The sequence below is a fragment of the Anser cygnoides genome, chromosome 5, assembly GCF_040182565.1.
Source record: "Anser cygnoides isolate HZ-2024a breed goose chromosome 5, Taihu_goose_T2T_genome, whole genome shotgun sequence".
Classification (NCBI taxonomy): domain Eukaryota; kingdom Metazoa; phylum Chordata; class Aves; order Anseriformes; family Anatidae; genus Anser; species Anser cygnoides.
This window is the reverse complement of record NC_089877.1, coordinates 34,675,490-34,695,875: the sequence shown is the minus strand read 5'-3', so window position 1 is coordinate 34,695,875 and position 20,386 is coordinate 34,675,490. Positions and strand designations below refer to the sequence as shown.

The 20,386-nt window shown below is 46.3% G+C and overlaps 2 protein-coding genes across 11 annotated transcripts in view; both read left to right on the top strand.

The window, feature by feature from the left end:
* Positions 1-16,736, top strand: part of LRP4 (LDL receptor related protein 4) — an 89,402-nt gene extending 72,666 nt beyond the window's left edge. For 4 of the 5 annotated variants that reach the window (XM_066998732.1, XM_066998731.1, XM_066998730.1 and 1 more), the window contains 20 exons: positions 251-356; positions 1,281-1,482; positions 1,812-2,001; positions 2,251-2,382; positions 3,026-3,166; positions 3,870-3,956; positions 4,170-4,341; positions 4,425-4,587; positions 4,834-5,059; positions 6,446-6,749; positions 7,086-7,304; positions 7,607-7,741; positions 7,922-8,030; positions 8,358-8,502; positions 9,026-9,139; positions 9,442-9,565; positions 10,239-10,306; positions 10,897-10,984; positions 11,516-11,657; positions 13,422-16,736. In XM_066998732.1, the coding sequence (XP_066854833.1) occupies positions 251-356; positions 1,281-1,482; positions 1,812-2,001; positions 2,251-2,382; positions 3,026-3,166; positions 3,870-3,956; positions 4,170-4,341; positions 4,425-4,587; positions 4,834-5,059; positions 6,446-6,749; positions 7,086-7,304; positions 7,607-7,741; positions 7,922-8,030; positions 8,358-8,502; positions 9,026-9,139; positions 9,442-9,565; positions 10,239-10,306; positions 10,897-10,984; positions 11,516-11,657; positions 13,422-13,757 (3,203 nt within the window). In that variant the 3' untranslated portion in view covers positions 13,758-16,736. Of the gene's footprint in view, positions 1-250; positions 357-1,280; positions 1,483-1,811; positions 2,002-2,250; positions 2,383-3,025; positions 3,167-3,869; positions 3,957-4,169; positions 4,342-4,424; positions 4,588-4,833; positions 5,060-6,445; positions 6,750-7,085; positions 7,305-7,606; positions 7,742-7,921; positions 8,031-8,357; positions 8,503-9,025; positions 9,140-9,441; positions 9,566-10,238; positions 10,307-10,896; positions 10,985-11,515; positions 11,658-12,222; positions 12,292-13,421 lie in introns of all 5 variants that reach the window. The other variant, XM_066998733.1, reaches the window with a different exon arrangement.
* An 837-nt stretch (positions 16,737-17,573) lies between these two features.
* The window catches only part of CKAP5 (cytoskeleton associated protein 5), a 51,580-nt gene continuing 48,767 nt past the window's right edge, over positions 17,574-20,386 (top strand). For 4 of the 6 annotated variants that reach the window (XM_066998727.1, XM_066998726.1, XM_066998725.1 and 1 more), the window contains exon 1: positions 17,574-17,702. The gene's annotated coding sequence lies outside the window, so the exon portion shown is untranslated. Of the gene's footprint in view, positions 17,703-17,773; positions 17,795-20,386 lie in introns of those variants that run through there. The other 2 variants (XM_066998728.1, XM_048065263.2) reach the window with 2 other exon arrangements.

Below are 20,386 nucleotides of genomic sequence, written 5' to 3'. Positions count from 1 at the left end.
GTAGGATTTGGAGGTTGTTCCCTGCCAGAGAGATGAGAGAGTTCAGAGAGATGTAAGACTCTGTACCAGTCACAGCCATGGAAGTGGCATGAGAGATCTAACGGAGGGTGATATTCTGAGCCACGCTTGTTACCTGTCTTCTAGGTATGAATTGAGATGGAGGGAGAGGAAGAAAGCATTGCTATATGGATGCTTCTTGCCTTACCTATTGTGATTCTAGAAGTGTGTCTAATTCTCTCAATATTTGTAGGAACAGATCGGATAGAGGTCTCCAACACAGATGGGACCATGAGGACTGTTCTGATCTGGGAGAACCTAGACAGACCTAGAGATATCGTGGTGGACCCTGTTGGAGGGTGAGAGATTCTTTCTTCTGGGATGACATGGCAATTCTTCTGTGTCTAAAGGTGTTCAGGTCCTTTGGTTTTGTGCAAACATTTCTCCCTGGTGCCTTTGTTCTATGTCATGCTGAAGTCTGAAATTAGAGACCTGATTTGGATGCTACCACTAATATCCAAAGAAGATAAGTAGGGGTAGCTACCTGTCATGCTGTAGAGCTTTTGCAGGAGCTGGCTGCTGTTTTCAATTGTTTATCCTTGGGACCTAATGACTAAAGATGTGTTACAGAAATGTTGTGAATGAGATCTTTTCTGTTTGTTTCATATCTATGCTGAATTTCTATTCAAACTCTCTGCTTATCAACCAGAGTTGAATCAGAAGGATCTCCTCGGGTAGATTAGTGCTGATCTTAAGCAAGATGTAATGCTAGTGATCTCTTGGCTTCAAAGCATTGCCTCAGTGGGAATATTGAGGGATCAACTACACCACAGGAAGCAAACCTGAGTAGAATAACAGAAACAAATAGTTTTAATTAGGGATTTTGCTTCTGAATTACAAGACTATGGAGCTGGGGATTGGATGGATAGAAAGAAGAGGGCTATTCTTTCCTTGAGTGGATTACTGGAAGACCATTTCAGCAAGAGTATAAAGGACTAGAGGTGGAGACTGGTAAATAACTGGTTATTTATTAGACCTTGAACATTTTCCTCCATGTGTTAATAAGGCCAGTACATGGACAATGGAGAGGATATCAATTTGAGTATGATTTTAGGCACAATACAGAAACCCAAGGCTGGACATGAGTACAATGTTAGTCTAATGCTGCTTCCTGCTGGCTTCTGAAGGCATCAGGCTCTTTTTCGTCTCACTACAGGCACTGCCTGGCTGTAATAGCAGTGGAGGAGTGCAGGCATTTACTTCTGTCTTGGCCTTGTGTTCAGGTTCATGTACTGGACTGACTGGGGAGCCAACCCCAAAATTGAGCGTGCTGGTATGGATGCCTCAAACCGCTTGGTGATCATTTCTTCCAACCTGACGTGGCCTAATGGCTTGGCCATTGACTACGAGTCACAACGCTTGTACTGGGCAGATGCAGGCATGAAGACCATTGAGTATGCCAGTCTGGATGGCAGCAACAGGAAGGTAAGGAGGTTGCCTTTAAGGAGGGAATCTGGGAGCTTGAGGTGCAAGTCCTAAAGCACCAAGTGCTAAGAGGCCCTGCCTGTCTTTCCAGTTGAAAGTGAAATAACCAAATCAAGACATGCTACGCTGCTTTCACTGGGAGAGAAGAGCTCCCTTTCAGTTATAAACTGTGTATGAGGATGCCTCTGTTTGAGGGTTCATGTTGCCTCATCACTCTGCTCATGCTGTGACTCTATATTATGATGTTGAGAGAAGGGGGCAAGGGGAGCCTTTAGTGACATCTCAGTAATGTTTTTTTTTGGGGGGGGTGCTGGGGGTGATCTGACCAGGTGCTGATTGGGAGCAATCTGCCTCACCCCTTTGGACTTACTCTTTATGGCGAGAGAATCTACTGGACAGACTGGCAGGCCAAAAGCATCCAGAGCGCAGATAGAAGGACTGGGCAGGCTCGGGAAACACTGCAGGACAATCTGGAGAATCTTATGGATATTCATGTTTTCCACCGGCACAGGCCACAAGGTACAGAGTTCACCCAAAGCCACACTGAGCTGAGAGCTTGCTCAGGCTCTACTGTGTGGAACAGCTCTCCTGCAAGGAGCTGGCCTGTCTGTCAGCCCTCAATGCCTTAAGTCTGGATGGAATATGAGAGCATGAAAATAACCCTGGGCTTGACATTTAAGGGCAATCTAGAATACATTTCTATAGCTATTCCACCCCCTGTTTGTACTTATTCTGCTGGCTTATGGATTCATGTCATCTTTCCTGTAGTACGCACACCATGTGAAGTTAACAATGGAGGCTGCAGTCACCTATGCCTTCTGGCACCTCTGCCAAAAGGTTACAGCTGTACCTGCCCTACTGGCATCAATCTACAGTCTGATGGCAAGACCTGCTCTCATGGTGAGTCCCCTCTGCAGGATCTTCATTGTAACTGGACCATAACTACATTCTGCTCCCACCTTGTTACAAAACAAAATTCACTTCATGCACTTACCTGCTTTACCCCCCTTGAAAAGCCCATTTGCTGCCTGTACTTTCACTGTGAGAGGGTAACACTGAAGAAACCTGTCAATAACTGGACTGATGCAGAAGAAATTGTTCTTGAAATTGCACCGGGCTAACTAAACAATTTCCTCATACTTTTGCTTTAACTTATTTTTAACTACAAGGTGTTATATCCTTTAATAGATCTGTACACACTCCTTCTATTGACCCTTTTTTTGAGGATTGTGGAAGGCTCTTGGCTTCAGGCCATGGTACATTCACTTAGACAACAGGAAAACTGCCTCCTAATTCCTGTTCCCCACGTGGTACCAGAAGTAACTCTACCATGAGTGCACTCATTTTCAACCTGGAAATACTGAGTGATGTGGAAAGATTCTTTAAAGCTCTTGTACCCCAACTCCCCATAAGCAGAGATCTGTCTCAGACTTCACCTTTTCCACTGAAGTGGATTTTGGCCCCAGAATGCTCAGTAAATTAGGCCTCGCAGTTGGCTGGACTTGTTTCTCACTGATACCTGTCTGTTTTCAATTCTCTGTAGGAATGACCAGCTTTCTGATCTTTGCCAGAAGGACTGACATCCGTATGGTCTCTCTGGATATTCCCTACTTTGCAGATGTTGTTGTCTCAGTCAATGTCACCATGAAAAACACCATTGCAATTGGGGTGGATCCTCGTGAAGGTCTGAACTTCATAGTGTATCAAACTGCCTGTTTGAGAGGCAATAAGTGACTTCAGTATCTAAATGTCTGAATAAAGACCTGGATGCAGATTTTACTGGTGTAGGTTGTGAATTTGGGTAGATTTTTTTTCTAGTATATGCTGCAAATGTTCCTTTCACATCAGGAAAGGAATATCTATATGAAAATAGACAGCTCCAACTAAGTGGTAAAAGCTGCCTGCTATATTGAGAGAGGTTCCTGTCCATTTCGGATTTAAGAAAGCTTTCCTCCTGCTGAATTCTGTTACAGCAGTAGAGCTGAGACTCTGGCTATTGGCTTATACTGAAATCTGATGCTGTGCTTGATGTAAACCTACTGCTGTGTACTAAGGTAGATGACATGATTGCTCTCCTCTGGGATACTGTAAGTAGTAAGATGCGGGATTCTACTACTAGCTGATAATGTATTATATATTCTCTGACCTTCTGTGTAGGTCACTGTTAGAACAGCAGAGAACTCCCCAGAGCCAGTGCTTCCACACCTTTTGGGGAAGACTTGAACAAGAAAATATGTAATGTTCTATTGCTCTAGCTGAATAGTCTTGTGCTGCTGTTTTTCCTGTGCAATCAGATCAGTCTTGAATGGCCTAGCTGGTAGTCAGAAACCTGGGTCTGATTGTTAAGGATTTTGGTGATTTATTTTAATTTCTCTTCTTCCACCCAGGAAAGGTTTACTGGTCAGACAGCACACTGCGGAAGATCAGCCGGGCTGCCCTTGATGGCTCCAAATTTGAAGATATCATCACCACAGGTAAGAGTGATTTTGTACTGGGAGCCTCTTGTCTCTGCGCAGTGTGAAAAGAGAGATTTTGTGATCTCCTGGTGGAATAATATTTAAATTTTTGGTAGAAGGGCAGGCAAAGCATAAAGCAACTCCCTGATGAGTTGCAAAAAGGCAATATTGGAAGTTCCTGAGTAAGCTGGGAGGATGAGCAGTGACTGATACACCTTAGTGTTTTCTCAGGTCTGTTGACTACGGATGGGCTGGCTGTGGATGCTATTGGCAGGAAGATATATTGGACAGATACAGGAACAAACCGTATTGAAGTGGGCAACCTTGATGGCTCCATGAGGAAAGTCTTGGTCTGGCAGAATCTGGACAGCCCACGGGCAATAGCCTTATACCACGAGATGGGGTTAGTGTTGTCAAGAGCGTTATCTAGGTGTTGGAACACAGCTTCTGACATCTATTTCCATAATACTTACTGCTTTTCTCTAGGTATATGTACTGGACAGACTGGGGTGAGAATGCCAAGCTGGAACGCTCTGGAATGGATGGCTCAGGACGTGTGGTGTTGATCAGCAACAACCTGGGCTGGCCTAACGGACTGGCAGTGGATAAGGCTGGGTCCCAGCTGCTCTGGGCTGATGCGCACACTGAGGTCTGTTTCTATTTAGTGTTGTTTGTCACTGGGTCTTTAGTAGATCCTGGAGGCTATTTTGAAGCTCTTGAACAAGCTGTTGAGAGAACAAGGGGAACATAATTTTTTTCTGAGAGCTTGGGCTATATGGAGGATGGACTTGAATAACATCACATAGGCTCTGGTTCCCACTCGATGTAGTTGCAGTTAGCAAGAGGGGTCAGTGTGTGTTGAGTGTTTTGCTGATGTGATTGCTTCTTTCTTCAGCGTATTGAGGCTGCAGATCTCAATGGCGCTAACCGCCGCACCCTGCTGTCCCCAGTGCAACACCCCTATGGCCTCACTTTGCTGGACTCTTACATCTATTGGACTGACTGGCAAACTCGCAGCATTCACAGGGCTGACAAGGATACTGGTGCCAATGTCATCTTGGTGAGGGCAAACCTGCCTGGCCTCATGGACATACAAGCTGTCGACAGGGCACGGCCCCTGGGTGAGTTTCTAGGCTGCTCCCAAATGAGTGGTGTCTGACTGTGGTGACTAGGGGAGCCCTTGGGAGCTGTCATTGAAAAGGAGTCCTTTAAGAAAGCATGAGTGATAGAAATAGAGCACTAGAATCAGCTTTTCTTCTTCCCTCTTGTGTAACTATTTTTTTTAATAATTTCCCCTGTTTATCCTGCTCCATAGGTCTGTTATTTATTTTTTACTGCATGTCTTTTGACCACATGCACCCAATTTCCTTCACTGGATTGCACTGACAGCCTCATTATCACACACATCAGAGCCATTTTCTTAGGAAGACTGAAAGAGCCATGCAATATTAGACTTCACCTGAGTCTTCTGGCAATGGACAGTCTCTTTTTTAAAAAAAAAAAAAAAAAAAATCCAAAAGACAATCATTCATCTTAAGCTAGTTGCTGAAACCTCGTTTCAAGTTCCAGTCATTTTTTGCTCAGCCATCACAAGCTTCATCTTCCCACTTGCCACTTTGCTCTACAAATCTATGCTTCGTTAGCAGCTCTTAATATATATCATCGATTCTGTGCCAGAGTGGGATTCCTTATGTTACATTTTGGGGATCCTATACAACCTCATCTTGTCTCCTTGCTCTTCAGTGTGAGTTGTTGCTTTGTGTTGTCCCTTCATTTCAGTGGAATTTCCCCAGTATGTACTTCTACAGAAAACTCTGTGCAGCTTCTCTGTCGCTAACAGTAGAACATCGTTCTTGACAGTACAACTTTACAGTATAACTTGAAGCTAACCAAAACTCTAGCCATCATATCCCTGTTACATTCCCTCCACTCCCTGCACCTTCAGGGCTTATCCCCTTCTAACAAATGTATGCTGGCTTTTCAATAAAGAAAAAAAGTCGGAACTGAAGATATGACCCTAATATGTCAGACACTTACAGCAGGCTTCTCTGATGCCTTTGTTTATTTGCCACTGTGTGCAGCTAACTTGAAACAGAAGCTTCTTTGTCAGCCTGGCCTCTGGTGCATTGTCACGCTGCTTCCCCACAGGGTGGGATCTTTCAGTCAGCATTATTTTTTGCAGCTATAATAAATCTAAGCTGCAGTTCTGTGAATCTATCAGCATTTGTATGATCCTTTTTCCATGGGAAAACTATGATCAGCAAGGAATAAAGGTCAGGATTTTGTTCCTGTGCTCCCCACTACTTCTGTGCCTTTCTGTTCTCCTTGCCCAACCATTAGTTTTGGAGGGAGGCAATCTCTGTATGCAGGGCTGTAGATTCCCAGTAAGGCTACACTTAGGATGAACTCAGCTGCTAGCAAGTTGTGCATGTGTGTAGACTTTAAAATAAAGCTTTGTTCTCTGGGACCACATTGATCCTTAAACTGTGCTTTCTCTACTTCTAAAGGCTTTAATAAATGTGGATTTCGTAATGGTGGCTGCTCCCACCTTTGCTTGCCTCACCCCACTGGCTTTTCCTGTGCCTGCCCCACTGGCATCCAGCTGAAGCGAGATGAGCAGACGTGTGACTCTTCTCCAGAGACCTACCTACTTTTCTCTAGCCGTGCTTCCATCCGTCGTATCTCACTGGACACCAGTGACCATACAGATGTGCACATCCCTGTCCCCGAGCTGAATAACGTCATTTCTCTGGACTATGACAGTGTGGATGGCAAGATTTACTACACAGATGTTTTCCTTGATGTCATCAGGTGGGTGCCAGTGATCTGCTTGGCCAGTGGCCAGGTCACCCAGCTGTGTGTGCTGTCTGTGCCACAGTGAGCTGTGTGGAGTGTGCCAGAAAGTTGGGGAGACCATGAGATGCTGTCAATACACCACTATTTGCACCTTGTCTGTGGCATGCAGCATCATGTGTTTTGCTGAAGTAAATGCTAAGGGTGTCTTTAACCTGCTAGAGATTACGGGGAGAAAAGAGATTTGGGAGGCAGCAGTATGAAGTAATCCTGTTGTTGGGGGGGATCTTGTTGTGTGATCCCTGTCAGGAGCTACCCATTCCTCACTGCCATTTGTTACTGATTTCCTTTCAGGCGGTCTGATCTGAATGGCAGCAACATGGAAACTGTTATTGGTCAGGGTCTGAAGACTACAGATGGCCTGGCAGTGGACTGGGTCGCTAGGAACCTCTACTGGACAGACACAGGACGCAATACTGTAGAAGTAGCTAGACTGGATGGCAGCTCCAGGAAAGTGCTGATCAATAACAGCCTGGATGAACCCCGAGCCATTGCTGTCTTTCCCAAGAAGGGGTAGGTATGGGGTATTGGTGGGACAGGGAGAAGGGCTGTACAGAGGCAAATTGGAGGACAAGGATGTGTGTGGAAGAACAGATGTGCTGTGTGAATCTGTAGATACCAGCAAGGGACTGACCGAATGACAGAGGAAATCAGGCAGACAGTGGCCGTGAAGGTTGGACAGATAGTTGGGAGAAGCAAACTACAGACCACATGAGCCTTTCTGAAACTGAACAGTGCAGTTTACTGAAAGTTTTAGTTGAATTAGGCTGAACAAAATGGTCTTTTCTTCTTGCATTTGTTTCTTATCTCATTAGGTACCTCTTCTGGACAGATTGGGGTCACATTGCTAAAATTGAACGGGCAAACTTGGATGGCTCTGAACGTAAAATCCTGATCAACACAGACCTAGGATGGCCGAACGGATTGACCTTGGATTATGACACAAGGAGGTCAGTGAAACAATTTCTTGCACCTGTATAGAATTAAGGGATCTAATGAATTTTCTTTAACCATCTTAGCTAAGTTTCTTGAAGTGTTTTGATTGGTCCAGTACATCTTGGCTAGCAAATGACTAGAAAGTAAAGAGGGATTGTATTGGTGGAAGCTCACCTTTTTCCCTGTTCCTCCAGGATTTACTGGGTGGATGCGCATCTTGATCGCATAGAGAGTTGTGATCTCAATGGGAAGCTACGGCAAGTGTTGGTCAGCCAGGTGTCACATCCCTTTGCTCTGACCCAGGTAAGATGATTTACCCCCACATACCTTTCTCCCTGCTGTGTTATTTGGACAGTGGAGCTTGGGGACAGGCAATTATTATAGTCTGGGGGAAAACAAAATGGCTATGGGGTGGTAGTACTTTACTCTTCTGTGGAGTTAACAAAGGAAGTTTGTCTGAACTCCTCTGGGGTGTAGACAGTCGTTTTCTTTATGATAAGAAGGGGTTGAAAAGGCCTTTCTTTGGGGCCTTCTGCCACCGGGACATGTTTTTGATGGGTATCCTGTGTCTATGTGGCTAAACATGCTAACGGCTCTGAGTTTTTTACTTCTCGCTATCTCCCTGAGCAGCAGGACAGATGGATATACTGGACTGACTGGCAAACCAAATCTATCCAGAGAGTGGACAAATACTCTGGACGGAACAAAGAGACAGTCCTGGCCAATGTTGAGGGGCTAATGGATATCATTGTGGTTTCCCCTCAAAGACAAACAGGTAAATAGAAGGGCCTTCTCTCAGACAAATGTTAATTGGAGTCAAAAGGAAATCTAGAGCCACTGTGCTACTATAGACATCGAGTGAGGTTGACATCCTTCCTTGGATGCAAACTGTTAATGTATCATCCCTGGGCACGTTCTTTGTCTGTCTGCGACATTTCAGCCAAGTACATCTTGACTGTGTTCTCTTACAGCTTTGATCAGCAAAAGTTGCTTTCTGTATTATTCATCTGACATTGTATTAAAACAGAATGTGCGCTTGTTTTTTATCTGTGCAGCTGTGTTGACTGGGCTCCTGTCTACTGAGTTCCAGTGCCACCCTTTCAAGACTGCCCTAATCTTACCAACATCTGGCTATTGTCATCACTTTCCGAGCAGTCGGATACAGGGCATGTACCAGAGCATAGTAATTTGCTGAATTTCTAGGAAGTATCTCTGGCTGAGCAGGGGAAAAAAAAATGTTGCTCTGAGCTCCTACCTAGTCATCTGCAACAGATTTTAAAATCGCTTGTTCCTTCCAGGTACTAATGCTTGTGGAGTGAACAATGGAGGCTGCACTCACCTCTGCTTTGCCAGGGCTTCTGACTTTGTTTGTGCGTGTCCAGATGAACCAGATGGGCGGCCCTGTTCTACTGGTGAGTTTTGTGAGCATAGCTTGGGCAGTAGCTTCTATATGTGAGCTACTGCCACTACTTATGTGTTGATCATTCATTTGTCTATGGCAACCAGAGCATCTGAAGCTCTCCAGTGCAAAAACGTTTGCAAAGCCTTGTACTTGGAAGTAAGACAACTGTGAGCAGAACTTTCTTCTGTCCTTTCTGCTTGACAGGCTGGGTTTGGGATGGCAATCACATTTCAGAAATTATCTGTAGCTTACCAGACTTGTTCATCTGTCCCACAAAGTTGGGGTCCTCTTTATTTTTCTGTGTCGTTCTAGTTCCTGGTGTGGTGCCCCCTGGTCCAGAAACAACCAGAGTAAGTGAGAGAAGTCAGACACCGCCCGGCAGAATGGGTACGTCAACAGCCAAACCTCTCACATCTCTGGAAGCAGTGGAAGGAAAGTAAGTACTCTTGTTCTGTTGGAGTTAGGGTGTGAAAGTCACCGTTTGTGCAAGATGTAACATGCAAGCCCTCTCTGGCTGTCATCATCCAAATATACATCTCCTTAGGCAAAAGGGGCTATTCCAGCTCCAGACTTTACAGACATAAAGACAAAATGAAGTGTTAAAATCCTCCTGAGCCCGTGTTGCTCCTTTGATTTATTTCTCAAGTCCTAATTTTAAGAACTTAATTTCAAGAAGAGACAGGAATTTGTTCCTTTAGTTCACTCTGACACATCAGACCTGACCCAGACAACTGAGGAAATGATTTTGCTCCATAATATATGGCTGTAAATATACCAGGCAAAACTTTGGCTTTGTTGGATACAATGTATTGGACAGAAAGATCTCTGTGCTGAATCTAGGAAGTTTTTTTTTGCTTCAGCACTGTGATTTTTAGCACTGTGATTTTTGCTTCAGCACCTGCACTGAAAATGTTCTGATCTAGTGAAATAAACATATGAGGTCCTCTCTCCTCTGAATGAAGGAGGGCGCTAGAGAGGAGAAAGGAGGGCTCCTGTTGTTGAGTTGGAAATGGAAGGGATTTCAGTGCTAGCCTGTTCCATCCTGTCTTTTGATACTTTTGGTATTACTTTCAGTAACAGGATACTAACTGTGTCCTTCTGTCGTTCAGCTGCTCCGACAAAGATGCTATACGAGGCTTGTGTACCCATGCCAATGAGGCAGTGCTGGCAACAGTGGGTGAGTTCCTTTTCTTTGCTCTCCTCCGCCAGTGGTGTTCTTCCAGATGTGTACAGAGCATTCCAATACATAATATTTGAAACTAAAACTTCTGAAACTCGATCCTTAATTCCTCAAACGCTTTCTGAGCAAAATGTATCTGAAAATGAATAACAGTCATACACATTCATTAGCCTACATGGGGACTTTTCCAAACGACACTTTGGTATGAAGAATACTGCTGTTTTCTTTCATCTCCTACTTCATCCATTGGGCTTTCACCTTTAATGTTACCCCTCTTTACCATCCTCTTAGTATTTAGTGGAGGATGGTTGGTTAGGTTAATGGTTTCTCACTGCATGAATAAGCTGTTAGCAAGGAGGTATAACTCATCTTTATCCAGCCCCATTACAAAGATCTTGATGCTCCTGGTTTGCTGGGGACTGGGTGGGAGGAATGGATTTGTTCATATGTCAAATAAAACCCTTTGCTAAACTTACTCCGCGTGTTGACATTTTACTTTATATACTTTTGTATTTTGTTACTGAAGTCAGAATTATCCAGTGGAAGGTAAGGAAAGTGTATAATGTACCCTTGCTGTTCTCTTTCAGGAGAAGGACTGCATGTTAGCTACATTATTGGAGGCCTTCTCAGCATCTTGTTTATTTTGCTGCTAATTGCTGCTTTCATTATATATAGGTAAGTGATCTTTTCCCCTTCTCCTGGACCATAGTAAAATCTAGCCTGTTTAAGAGCAGAAACCTCCTGAATAACACTTTGTAAATGACAATGAAGAAAGACAATCCCTTTGTTCTCATTTGTAAGCAGTGTTTGATGATTAGCAAGATTAGTCCTGTTCATTTGAAGTGTTGGGCGTACACATATTTTTTGAAGCAGTATTGGCTAAATTTTCTGCAGCGAGCTTAGGAGTTATGGAAGGGGGTGTGAGGTAATTCATATCTCAGTACATGTGTGGGCCTGTGTGCTCTCTGCCAGGTAGCTTCTCCAGTTATTGCCAGTACAGCTTTAGTGGTTACGTGGCAGAGCCTTGCTGCACTGGTAGCTAGTGAGTAGAGTATACATGTAGCTGAGGAGCGTGGTGAAACCAGTGTTCCCCCTGTCTTTGAGGGGCAGTTAAGATTGCTGGAGCTTTCCATTCACTGAACACTCAGGAACTTCAGATCCTGGCGGTAGGGCTCTTTCTCTTTTCTAACAGCTCTCTTCCTCTAGGCATAATAAGTCCAAGTTCACAGACCCTGGCCTGGGGAATCTAACCTACAGTAATCCTTCATATCGGACATCTACCCAGGAGGTGAAGATTGAAACGATTCCCAAACCAACAATGTACAACCAGTTGTGCTATAAGAAAGAGGTAAGAGCTGCTACTAAGGGTATGGAAGATGAGTTCAAGCTGCTGTTAAGTATTACAGGCCTTCACATGTGAAAATATTGCAACTCTGTCAGCATTTACCCTTTAGGACATTGGAGGACAGCTTCAGTAAATTACTCAGACTCCTCCAAGCAGCAGCATTTCCTCCTCAGTGAGCTGTAGTGAATTGGACCTGTCTTTAGCTCTGTGCTTTTTCTCCACTCCCACAGTGTCTTATATTTCATTTGCACTGGATGTTGACTGCTGAAGTACATGAGTCAAAGGGAATTGTCTTCCCTGGGCACAGTCCTGGTTGGTGACTGTTGCCCCAGGGCTGCTTTGGGCAGTCACCAGGGGAGCAAGGCAGGCAGAAAGAGTTTGGTAACGAGCATGTGGCTCCTGGCTGTGCACTGCATGGAAGGGGTGGGATAGGGAGAGAACTGGAGCTCTTAATAAACGTGGCGCTTTAAAGGCCCTCCAGAGGTCCACCTTGTGTGTGTGTGGCAGAACGGAGAGGGTTTAATATGATGTCTTGCAGCACTTAGTTTCTTCTCTGTTTTCTCCTCAGAAGCTTTCTTATCACTCAGATAGTTTTTCATCTTCCCTCTTCTGATTTCCATCCACATCCTCACGTCAGGTATCACTATTCTATGTATGCGTTTGATTCTGTCTCCCTCACTCAAGCTGTGTTGTGCGGCTGTCCCATACTAATTCCTCTTTCTTGTTTTTTCCTTGGCTTTTATGTCCTTAAATCAGTTCTGCTCTCTGCCAAGAAAGTTGAGATCACTTTCTCTGGTCTTGGCTTTGGCTACTTAGTATGTGAGATCTGAAAAATAATTTCTGTACAAGTATTTATGATAGCCTGTTAGATTACTTAGCTCCTCTAGCAGGGATCATGACAAGACTTATGCAAAGAAGAGTTTTCCCTGGCTTTGTTTTTCAAATATACTATCTAATGGACTTCCCAAATTTTCCTGCAATTTTAGCCTTGCCTAGTAAGGATAAGACAGGCTGATTTCTTTGGAAATCCACATCCTTACCACTTAATTCTGCTGCTCTTACATATGCCCAGATGTATTCCCCTCTCACTCCACTTTGTTCCCAGGGTTTACATCAGATGTTCTAATGCTCCTTACTTGTCAGTGAGCCAAGTAAGGCAGATTTCTTTACTTTAATCTTAGTATGGTCATGCTAGCCTCTGATGATTTCCATCATTTCCCTGTAATCTGCTTCCCGTGTATCACTGTGGAGCTTAGACTCAACAGCGGTGTTCCAGCTGTGCTTTCCTGAGAGTTGAATCTAGAATGACTCAGATATCAATTCCCTAACCCTAGCTATTTTTACCATGAAGTCTTCTAGCTCTTTCTGCTTTCCATGTTTTGTTGGGTTTTTCTTCCTTTTTTTTTTTTTGGCTGGCTGGTTACTTTTTGCTTAACTCCTCTTTAGGCTCAGTGTCCTTGCTCCCTGCTGCCAGGGGTTTTATATAGTTGAATTAGGAGAGCCTCCTCATGCTTGTTTCCCTTCTATGATTTGAAGGCTCCTGGAGTTTGTAATGAGAGCTCTTGCAGGGAGGATTCATCTGGGGGAGGGTGAAGAACTGAGGGGAGACTTAGAATGGGTTTTGCCATTGTGACAGTCAGAGCCAGTGGCTATTTACGTGGAGGTCCAACCTTTCATCTGCTTCACTCTTTGTGCCAGCTCTGCTTTGCTCTTTGCCTTATTTTTGTATAGATGTATCGTTTTTTCACTCATCTGTCTGCTCCTTAGACTGGTCCTGACCACGGCTACACCAAGGAGAAGATAAAGATTGTGGAGGGCATATGCCTTTTATCCAGTGATGATTCAGAGTGGGATGACCTTAAGCAAATTCGGAGCTCTCGAGGAGGGATCCTCCGGGACCACGTTTGCATGAAGACGGACACGGTCTCTATCCAGGCTAGTTCTGGTTCACTGGATGACACTGAAACTGAGCAGCTGCTTCAGGAAGAACAGTCTGAATGCAGCAGTGTTAACACAGCAGCAGCCACTCCTGAACGGCGGGGCTCACTCCCAGACACAGGCTGGAAACACCAACGCAAGCCCTCCACGGAGAGCGAGGTCTAAAGTACACGCTCCTTTGGAAATGCTCGTACCCTCCCTGGCCTTTGCTCTGCACAAAAAAGACAGGACTCTGCCTGCAGGCAAGGAAGGGCACAGACACTAGCCTCTCTTGTGAGGGGCCCAGAGACTGTGACTGCCTTTCAGCAAGGAGCTTGGGCAGCTGTGCTGTTGTGGTTGGAGGGGGAGGACGGGTGGGTTGGAACCCAGAGACCCTTTTGGCTCATTTTCACTGTCTGTGGTTTATTTATATGTTCCCTTTTCCTGGAAGCTGCCACATTAACTTTTGCAGTGACTCCTTTGGCCTGAATCTGGTCCAGATTCTGTGTTCTCTGGCAACCTGCAAGTCCTGTGCCGTCCAGCTCACGGTCGATGCCCATGAAGAGAGCAGAGCTGCCTCGACGCTAGCTCCTGGTCACAGAAGTTCCCCTAGTCATTCCAGCACTAGCAGCACTCTTTGAGGCTTTATGTTGTGGGGTCTCTGACTGGAGAGATGTTTTGGAATAGATGGAGTATACTCTGGGGCTCAAGGGGGCAGTGACACAGTGTCAGGTCACCTTTTGAGGGCATAAAGAGGGTAACCACAGTTGCCATGACACTTCAGGAGAGCATCACTGTTTACGTTCCCATCTGCTAGTAAAAATCCTTATGGAATTCTCAGATCGGAGCACTATGTCTGTTGCTGGCAGTGGACACTGCTCCTGTTTCTCCACTTTCCTCTTGAAAAATATTTCTGCTCCAGAAAAATTAGAGTCAGCAAGTTGCCCTTTCAGAACCACTCCCTGTGGGTGCTGGAGCCAGAGTGCTGTACTCGAGGAAAGAATAAACCGATATTGTTCTTAGCTCTAGAGAGCTGATGGGAGGAAATGCATCTCAGCCAGACCTAAGTTTTACTCTTGCCTTTGCATAATTGATATATATAAATATATATATATATGAATAAAATTGCTAAATCCCCACCAGTTCCAGTTCTGCTAGGTCCTAGTTCTCTTGGCCTTTATGACCTTTGATTACCGTACCAAGGGAAAAAGGAATTCCTAGGTCGAGTCTCCCCCAGGGGCACCCTCAGTGCTAACAGTTAGGAGCTGGTTTATTACTAAGCTGAGCGCATTTGACCTAGAGTAGGAAACAATAATCATGGAGCTGCAAGGGCCATTTAAAAATAGTTTGTCAGGGAGAATAGCACTTTAAGCCCCACTGTTCTACTAAAGAGCTCTCCTTGCAAAGTCATTTTTCCCATCAGCTGTGTGAGCTTCAGTTGTTCTCTGGCCTCCAAGACCTTTACCCTCTAGGGGGGTAATTCTACCCTTGCAGTTACACCCCAGCAGCAGCTGGAGCTTGCACGCTCCCAAGGACTGTTGCCGCCTTTTTCGTAGTGTCCTGACTTCTCTTGTCATCTGTTTGTTCAGGCAGCAAAAAAGATTGAGAAAATGTTTCTTGACACTTCTTCAGAAATGAGATTTAAATCAACCCCTCAAGTTACATGAATACTATCAGGGTAAAATAGTAAGTGTTAAACCAGATACTTGGAAGCAGAACTTTCCAGTGAAGAATTTCTCACGGCAAACTGTGACCTCTTTATCTCCTAGGAAGAAGCCGAGTACGTTCCCACCCATGGTGTAAAGAGAGCAAAGCATACAGTAGAGGTGCAGGGGAGGATGCATCTCCTGTGCCATATTTTTCCAGCTATTAAAAAAAAAAAAAAAGGAAAATCAATCCTACTCTGCTCTAACCTTGTTCATATACTAACAGTCCTTCTACCCCTGAAAACATGATGGTTGCTGGCGGGTTGGCTGTACTTTTTACACCAGAGGTAGCTTTGCAGCAAGGGGAAGGTTGCAGCTTTGCCCTGGCTAGGTGGCTTGAAACTGTTCATAACTGCACCATTGGGCTGACTGGTGTGTATTCCTGTGGAAAACGAACTGGAGCGAAGGCTTGGAAGTCTCCCTGTGTTAATGTGGGACTCTTCCCAACTCCCAGAGGGATTGTTTTTTTATTAGATTTTTATTTAATTATTTATTTGATTGACTCCAGCATGGGAAACTTTTTTTTGTTGGACGGGGGCAGTTTTGGACTGAGGTGTAGACTCAGCTGGGGACTGAGAAAGGATTCTTTATCACTGACACGGACCTGGTCTGTCTAGGCTGCCTCATACAGGGACATCAAAGGCTGAAGCACAGGCAGAAGGCTCAATTTGAACAGAAGCCACGTGTAGGGACCGGGGCATTAGAGCTAGGAGTGAAGGACGGGGGAGGAAGACTTTGACTTGTGAGAGAGCAGGAGTATTTTTTATTTATTTACTTTTCCCCAGTAGCTCTGTAAGTGTGCACCAACCTCCTGAGGTGGGACAGGGGTGAAGGGAAACATCTGCCCAGACTGGCACTTGAGGTTCAGTCAGCCTGTTGAAATAATTGCTGTCCAAGTCACAAGTGCAGAATGGAAAGGAAAACCCAGTCAGTCCTTCCAACAACTACTGGTGCTTGTGATCTCCGCTTTGGTTTATTCTCTGCTGCTTCTGAGGAGGGACCTTGCATACTCCAGCCTACCAACCATTCATAACTGCCCTCTGCCCCCTTCCTGATGGCAAAAAGGCCCCAAAACATCCCCCAGCCTCTCCTCTGAAAGTGAGGTGGACAAAAATTAGTTTCTTTATCGTAAAGTATGGAGAAAGCTCCAGTGAGATGCTGCCTCGGGGGTGCATCGTGTTTCCCCATGCTGGGGAAGAGAAGACCCTCATTGCACTTAGGCTGCTAAGAATGTAAAAAGGCCACTGGAGGATGATCTCTTGAGCACTGATTTACTATGTAAAAAGCAAACCTCTCTCCTGTCTGTCCTGAGCTAACATCAGTGATTTCCCTGTGTTCCTGTGTAATGGTTTTAACGTTACTCACTGGAGACATCGGACTTTCTGGAGTTATTTAACCACTGTGTTCAGTATTTTAGGGGTTGATGATAATTTAATATAAATTTAGCTTTTCTTAACCACTCTGCCTGGCTTTTGGTTGTGAATCGTGCATGTTATTTGGACTCTCCTTTGAAAGAGGAGCTCCCAGACCTGTTTGCACAAAACCTCAACTTTGTTTCAGTTGAGAGGAACAAAAAGGTAGGAATGGATGCGGGTGGTTTCCATCATCAGAGCGTCACACACACTTCTGCTGCCACTGAGGCTTTGAATCAAGGGCCAGATCCCTAAACTCACCTTTACATCCCTACGTGGACATGTGCTTTCACCCTGCCCTTACTTTGCTTTTTTCTCTGCTACCATTTTGACATGGTGACAGCCCAGGAGCGTGGCCGCCTTTTTTGAGAAGTGTCAGGATGACAGTGGTCTCCAGCAGTGTATGGCAAAGGCACCTTGGGTTGTTTCACAGCTCTCTCTGCCCAGTGGAAAACAGAGCTCTGAAGAAGACAGGAGGTGCTGCTTGTGGCGTTTTTTAACTGAGAGCTTAATAAAGAAGGCTGAATACTGAAGTAATAACTGGCTGTCCCCTGCTGATGCTAATCTTCTATTCCCTGCTGTCTGTGTCTGGTGGGAAACAAAAACGCCAACACGTTTTCAAATATTTTTGCTTTATTCCTACACAACCTATGAGGTAGCGCAGGAGTGATCACAGTGAGGCCACGCACGACTATTCTGACACCTCATTTTTTATTTAATGCACGTCCCTTGAGTGGTGTGGGGGGCACAGGGGCAGGGGAAGACCCTGCGGATCCCGAAGCCGCCTCCCCGGGTCCCCCGGGGCTCTCCTCAGGGCCGGGCCGGGCCGGGCCGCGCCGGCGTCGCCGCTGCCGGATTCAAACGGCCCAATGAGGCGCGCGGCTGCGGCAGCGGGCGGGGCCGGCGCGGGCCAACGGGCGGGGAGGACACTGGGAGGTGCGGGCGGGGGGAGCGATTTCAAACGGCGCCGAGCAGCGGCCGGACACTCGCCGCGCCCGACCCGCGGCGGCCAGGTGAGAGCCGCCCCCGCCCCCCTGCACCGCCGGGCCCCCGCCGCCGCCTCCCGCCGCGCTCCGCCGGGCCCGCGGAGGCCGCTGGGGCTGAGGTAGGCCCCGGCCCTCTGCTAGGCCTAGCGCCGGGTCCCCCGCCCTGTCAGGGGGCCGCGGCCCCGGAGCGGTGCTGCCGCCCCCCCTGCGGGAAGGCGCCGGGCCCGCCCGCTGCCCCCGGGGCCGCTGCCGCGTCTGTGAGGGGGGGACCGGGAGCGGGGGAGGCCGCGGCCTGCGCCGTGCGGGCGGCTGGGGCCTGAGGGGGCCGCGGCTGCGTCGCTCGTGGCATCGCGACGGGGAGGTGCTGGGAGGTACTGGGAGGTACTGGAAGGTACTGGGGTCCCTCCTGGGAGGTGGTCGGGCTCGGCCCGCTGCTGGAGCCCCGCCACGGAGGCGCTTTGCTGGCCTCCCGTCACTCCCAGCCCTTGGCTCGTGAGGCTGCGCGCGGGGATGGCTTCCCTTCGCGAGTCACCTGGGGAAAACGTCCCCCGAGATAATGACGATCTTACGGCAAAATCCGCGAACGCTTCTGCGGCTCAGGTGCTGGTCCTCCATCCCCTGGGCCCGTCACCAGAAGGTGCCTCCTGCCGAGCCCTCTGTCGCTGGCAGGAGTGTGGGATCCCCCCACCCCTCTCCTTGTCGGCTTCTTTCTGGTTCTGAGTCACAGTCTTGTGATCCTCCTTAACGCAGGAGCTTTCACGTTGCTGGGGGGGGCCTCCAGAATTTGGAGTTTTCCCAGCAAGGGACCCACGGGATTGTGCAGCAGGGGCTGGGCGATGAAACTTCTGTACAGCACAAGCAGACCTGGTCTCTGCTGTTTAAAATAAAAAACGAAAAAAACAAGAAACAACCACCCCCCAAAGCACCCCAAACTCTTCTGCTACAACTTGCTGTCTGATTTTTGTTCAGTGTGTATCAGCTATCTAATTATGTTGAGGATTTCTTTTTTTTTTTATATGATTCTTATGTTGCGTTTAGTATTAACTCCTCCAGTGCTTGTGCTAAACCACGGTACTATTACAAATTGCCCTCTGCAGGTGAGGAAGGAAGGAGTAGCTGTCAGGATGCTGGGCTGCCAGCTGTGGGAGACCTTCCTCCCTTATTGCTGCTGTGTTGGAGAAGGCATTGCTCTGCACTTTCAATTAAAGTGCTAATTAGTTCTTAATTAGAAACTGTAAAGATGCATGTTTCCAAATGCTGCTAGTCTCAAATATTGAATTATTATGAAAGGCCACTAATAGAAATCTATTATTATTGAAAATTTGCAATAGCATCAAGCCAGAAAGAAGAGTTGTGGGGTGCAAGCTGCAGTTACTGTTTTGACTTTTGCTGTCCTGGATTGGTTTGGTTGGTTGGGCAAAAATTAGGATTTTGATGCCTCAAACTTGGCCTTCCTCAAAACTTTCATGTTCTTGTCATTTTCCTCCATTCAAAACCTGTAGACACGCCTTTTTTCTCCTTTAGACAATTGCAGTAGGCTTAAAGCTTTTAAGCTTCACTAAGAAATCAATATATCAAGGTAGTATCAACAAAACCAGTAATTAAGTACAGTGAGCTGGTTGTCAACTAAGTGTTGTAGATGCGCTTATTGAAGGTAATTCTAAAGAATACAAATTTGGGAACGTTAACTAGGGGACCTGCTATGGAAAAAACTATTTGTGGCACCTGCACAAAAATAGATGAAACTTGGGTTTTGGAGGCATGGGAAATTAGAGTCAGACTGCTTTAAATCCGCACTGATGCAAGACTTCTCATTTGCTAACTTAATATAAAAAAGTGAATGCGTGCTAATGGATGGGTATTGCTGGTTCTCATGCACGTGTGACTTGTACTTGTGGGACTTGGTTCTGTGCTGACTCTTGTCCTTCGCCTGATGTGGGCCAGTTATGTAATCTGGGCCTGTGTTTCCCAAAAACCTGGCCTGTGCCACTGTGGAGCTGCTAATCTCGTATAGACTGTACAGTTCTGACATCTTGTTCCCGTTTCATTGTCAGTTCCAAAAACCTGACTTGCTCATGTTACGACTTGTTTTTCTCTCGTGCCTCTGTGTGTGAGGTGATGAATTTACAGCTGAAATTCACTTGTCACGTTGTGAGCTTTTTCAGTCAATCCTGTTTTTCTTTTTTCCCTCATACCCTGAATAATTGTCATCTGCTGACTGCACCACCTCTGTTCATCCCTTTGTAGGTCGGTTATGAACATCCTGCACTGTGCATGCAATTAGGAAGTTGATCTGAATGCTTTGTGGAGATTTCGTTGTGCAGGGCGTATGACTTGAAGGACCCTTGAGAGACGTAAATACTTGTAAACCCTGCAATTAGGATTTTCTAAGTCGTAGTCAGTGATTATCTGATTGTTTCTTTTTCCCTCTTCCCATTTCTCCTCTGTCCCATTGTTCCAGCTGGATGTGCTCTTCTGTCTCTTAAAAGAAACACAATACATTACGTTGCTAATTTCTCTATAAAATATTTAATACGTTTTGTGAAATCTCTGCTGGAGTAGGATGGGATTGAGGCCGTGGCTGGTTTGGGGACGACATAGCGTGTGCCTGTGGGACCCGTACAGCCCTCACCACGGTAGCTGGCGCTCTGAGGCGGGCTGTCAGTGGCCCACCGCGTAGCAGCGGGGTTATAAAGCCCCGTCCCCTCGCG